General features: G+C 47.6%; 1 gene segment (V, D, J or C); it reads right to left on the bottom strand.

Moving 5' to 3' along the window:
- Positions 1–3245: 3245 nt before the first annotated feature.
- LOC103741717 lies at positions 3246–3823 on the bottom strand. The segment is given in 2 exon segments: positions 3246–3628; positions 3728–3823. Coding segments are annotated over 2 exon segments (429 nt in total).
- Between the last annotated feature and the right edge of the window lie 1301 nt (positions 3824–5124).

Genomic DNA, 5124 nt, shown 5'->3' with positions numbered 1-5124 from the left:
AGTGTGTGTGTGAGTGTGTGTGAGTGTGTGTGAGTGTGTGTGAGTGTGAGTATGTGTGAGAGTGTGTGTGTGAGTGTGTGTGTGTGAGTGTGAGCATGTGTGAGAGTGTGTGTGTGTGTGAGCATGTGTGAGAGTGTGTGTGTGTGTGTGAGCATGTGTGAGAGTGTGTGTGTGAGTGTGTGTGAGTGTGTGTGAGTGTGTGTGTGAGTGTGTGATTTCAGCCATATTGCTGTGTGGTATCACAAACGCCCCATGGGTCAATGTGTGACGTTAAGGACACTCACCTTGGGGAGCTGTCACCAGGCACGGAGCACACACAATGGTCTCATCTTCTGCATCACACTCCTGCCTTGCCCAGTGAACCTCAGTCTTGCTTGAGCAGAGAGCTCCGAGCTTCCACATGAAAGAGGAAAATTTGAATCTTTAGCCTGATGATTAATTTACATCTGAAGTGTCCTCTTATTATATTTGGTAAGGACTGTGGTCAGGATGTCCCTGTTCATTCTGTGCTGTGAGACTGTCTTCTCTTGGACTCCAGAGATTTTCATTAGTGAGGAGAGAGGATCTGGTTTCAGAGGGAAGCTGGAAGCTGGCCAGGGATGATGCCACATTCTGAGCCAGATCCACCTTTCCCTAAGCCTCTTCCCTGGCTCCAGCCCAATCTTCTCCAGCTGCTCAGGCTCCGAGTTCTGCTTTCCCAGGGCTGATCCCAGCATTGCTCTAACCTTCTCTCCTTGTTCCCCATGGTGTGGTTTCCATGCCCAGGAACTTGCCACATCACCACTGTGTTGTGCAGGAGGTCCTGAGTATGAATCCAGGAATCACATAAGGTGGAGGACCAGATAGGAAGCTGACAGCTGTCATCTGGGGAATGGGACACTAAACTCAAAATGTCCATTTTCCATTCCCAAGACTTAGAATGAAGCATGGGGCAGATCTTACTTTTTCTAGTCTCTCGTGGTTCACGTAGGAGGGCACTGGGTCTCAGGATGTTTTTGATTATGGGGCATGTATCTGATAAATACAGGATGAAATAAGAGCCTGAGGGGTATGAGATGAGCACTGGGAAATACAAGTGTGGTAAAATTTGTGTGAACACACATGCTGGGGCTCCTATTGGCTGAGAATCAGGATGTAAAGGATCAAGACGAGGACCCAGGACTGTGATGAGCACCCGTCCCTTGTGGACAACTCAGCCACAGGAGTGGCCCTCACTTGGAACAGAAATGAAGATGTTCCACTCCTCCTCTGCTTCAGTGAGTCAGTGCTCCATCCTGTGCTCTCAGCTTCCACAGCTTCTACCTGTGCGTTGCTCTAAACTCACACAGACAGAAATTAAAACTCAGCTTTGGTCTTGGCACTCAGAGATCAAAGATCTTAGAACTTGAGAACAAAGTATGTTGGAAAACATGAAACAAACATGTGAATGGGCATCAGTCCCACTGGACCACAGTCCTAGCTATTTAGTCACACACCAGTGTAGCTGTGTCTTTGAAGGTGTTATGTGCATGGTGTTAAAATCTCAGCTCTCTTAAGGAAGATTGTCCTCGGCATGTTGATGGTCCTGATGTAGTGCGATTGGGACAGATACGATGGGATTGCTCTGTAAAAGCAGCCTGAGGTCCTGCCTGAGCCTTTCAGATTCGCTGCCTAATGACATAATGCATGCACACACAGGTCCACCCGTACACCAGTTTAGGTCCTATAAGAAGTCACGGTGCACTGCCTCAGCTCTGCCATACTCACAAGGTATGGCAACTCCATGACATATGAGCAGAGGAAGGTAGGTTCCGAATGGACATCGTCACGCTCTTCCCGGAGCTTCCATACAGAGGATCCCGGCAATGCCACTGAGAAGGACCCACTGGCCTTTCCCTGGGTCCCACAGGAGCCAGGTGAGCACACCTGAGCTTCAGATCAAAGACCTGTGACTCAGATTCACCCCAGGAACCACAGACCATGTTTGCTGGGTGCTGGGGAGGCAGTGTAAATAAGAGCTAAAAGAAGGAGCCTGGGCGAGAGAAACAGGATCAGCATATGAAAAGAAAATTTCTTTTTGCAAACAGTCAATTCAGTGGAAGAACGCAAACATCAACCAAAGGACAAAGAAACGGCGTCTTTCCTGGATAGGTGTTTACGACCTGCCTATGGAGATCTGAAGCTCACCTGATGTCACTTCTCACTGTCTCAGTGCCACAGGCTGACCAGGATCAACATGAGAGTGGGGTTAGTGCTGTGTCTCACCTGCATGTTTGTGTGAAGGTCATCAGGTTTCATGGGTCCCCGCCCCGCCCCTGCTTTGGGTTGGTCCATGTAAATCCCAAACTCTACTCCAATCATGGAAACCCACTGAAGTTCTGCCTGAGTCCAGGGAGTACACTCCAGGGACCTGAGTGTCCTCAGGATCTGATTATGTTGCCCATGGCAGAATCCCTTCTTTCCCGTGTGATGCTCTGTCTGTATCTTGTTCAGGGCAGAGTGCATCCTTTCTTTAATAAACCTATAAGGATGGGAAGATGGCTCTGTGGGTAACGCCGCCCCGCCCCTGCTTTGGGTTGGTCCATGTAAATCCCAAACTCTACTCCAATCATGGAAACCCACTGAAGTTCTGCCTGAGTCCAGGGAGTACACTCCAGGGACCTGAGTGTCCTCAGGATCTGATTATGTTGCCCATGGCAGAATCCCTTCTTTCCCGTGTGATGCTCTGTCTGCATCTTGTTCAGGGCAGAGTGCATCCTCTCTTTAATAAACCTATGAGGATGGGAAGATGGCTCTGTGGGTAACATGCTTGCTGCACAAGAAGGATCTGAGTTCATACCTTAGGCATGAAGGCCACAACCCAGGTATGGCAGCCCACCAGTAACCTAGCTCTTGTAAAGGCAGCATGAACTGGGGTCTCTACCAATGCGGTCTAGACTGTTGGTGAGTTCCAGTCTCAGAGAAAGAACTTCTCTCGAAAACGAGGCACAGAATGATAGAGACACCAGATGTCAACATGTGCACCGATTTACACAAACATGTACAAAACCCCCCTAACAATGAATACTCAAACACACACCACAATTAAAAACAGAACTTTAAAAAAATATTTGGACACAACAAAGATTACTACACATCATATCCTGTTGTAGATAAAATCTCTCGGAAATATGTGCTGTGGTGAGGAGACACAGCTCAGGCACATTAGAAGCCAGCACCTTACGACTGTGCACCTGCCTTGATATGACTCTGAGCTCTGTGTGTGCTCAGCGCCCCCTGCTGGTCCTGAGCAACCTGCAGGGAGGTTTGTGTCCGGGCTCACACTGAAGTCCTTGCACTGTGTCTCTTGCACAGTAATACGTGGCCGTGTCCTCAGACCTCAGACTGCTCATTTGCAGGGACACGGTGTTCTTGGAATTGTCTCTGGAGATGGTGAATCGGCCTTTCACAGAGTCTGGGTAGTATTTACCACTTCCATCATAACTTATTCCTGCCACCCACTCCAGCCCCTTCCCTGGAGCCTGGCGGACCCAGCTCATGTAGTAACCACTGAAGGAGAATCCGGAAGCCACACACGAGAGTTTTAGGGACCCTCCAGGCTGCACCAAGCCTCCTCCAGACTCCACCAGCTTCTCCTCACACTGGACACCTGCAAACACAGAGAATTTGGGTCTGGAAACTGTCAGACATACACTGTCCCTTTCACGCATGTTCACTCACACAATATTTCTTCTTCTCCATACATTACCTTGTAAAAGCACAACAAGGAAAAGCCAGCTCAGCCCCAGCTCCATGGTGAGTCTGCTCAGTGCTGGTCACTGAATGGGAACACAAGGAGTGCAGGGCTGGGCTCCTCTGCTGAGCTGCCAGTTCAGGGCTGGGCTGGTTTTCATGAGCAGAGGGAGGCCTTATTTGCATGACTTCTTGCTATGTATAAGGTCTGGGGTTGGAGCCCTGGGAGAAGACAGTGCTCAGAGAAGATTGAGGCCTCAGAGATGCTGATGGCACAGAATTTTAGAGAGTGTGGACACTCAGTATGGAGAAAAACTGAGAACGTTGTCCTCTAAAATCAGGAGCAAGAACAGATAACTCATAGTCTCATATTAAACATAATGTTGGAAGGACAAAGCAGACATCAAGGGTACAAACAAGATAGGAAGAAGCCAAGCTATTCCTACTTGCAATGACACAATTCTGTATTTAAAATACCTGATACGGAATCTACTAGAAATTTCTTAGATTTAGTAAACATTTTTCTGTTTAGTTGTACAAAACAAAAAACTGTGTTTTAAAAGAGATCTGTAGCCTTCCTATATAGGAACAATAAACTTACGGACCAATAAATTAGGAAAAAATATCTCTTTCAAAATGCTCCCAGTATCTAGAAATAAATGTAAACAAACCAGGGAATTACAACCTCAGTGAAAAATTCAGAAGGCTGAAAAATGAAATCAAAGAAAGATATCAGACTGTGAAATGACTTCCATGCTCCTGGACTGGCAGAATAATATTGTGAAAATAGATGTGTGATCAAAATTATTCAACAGACTCAGTGCTGATCACTGATGTGCACACCTGGGAATCCAGGACCAGGCTCCTCCAGAGCTGAAGGGTCTGGGCTGGGCTGGCTTTTATGAGCAGAGGGAGCCCCATTTGCATGTCCTCCTGCTGTGTACAGATCTGAGGCTGGATCCCTGGGAGAACAGTCCTGAGAGAAGACTGAGACCTGAGAGGCACTGGTGACCATTATAGAATTTCAGACTTTATGGTAGCTCAGTATGCACCTTTTGCTTGTTGAGAATTTCCTATAGTGGCTACAGGGATGGCCCAGCAGTTAAAAGCAGGCACTGTTCTTTCAGGAAACTCAAATGTATTTCCCAGCACACTTTACAGGGGTGTCTGTGTGAGATGTCTCACTTCAGGCCTTCACTTGTGGAGAGGCGCTGGCTGTAACAGAAGGTGCAGAGGCAGGGCAAGGACAGAGTGACTTACGTGATGTGTTTATCTTTAATCTGGGATGCCAATGGTTTGGTTATGTCAAGACCTGTCTTTGACCAGGCTTTTCTGTAAAGAAATGGGGAGGAAACACTTAGCTCTGTGGTCACTTTGGGGTACTTCAGTACACTTATTAAATTACAGCTTGGC

The sequence above is a fragment of the Nannospalax galili genome, unplaced genomic scaffold (assembly GCF_000622305.1).
Source record: "Nannospalax galili isolate Female #2095 unplaced genomic scaffold, S.galili_v1.0 scaffold1600, whole genome shotgun sequence".
NCBI classification, from domain to species: domain Eukaryota; kingdom Metazoa; phylum Chordata; class Mammalia; order Rodentia; family Spalacidae; genus Nannospalax; species Nannospalax galili.
The sequence above is the reverse complement of the archived record's forward strand: the minus strand, read 5'-3'. Positions and strand labels throughout refer to the sequence as shown.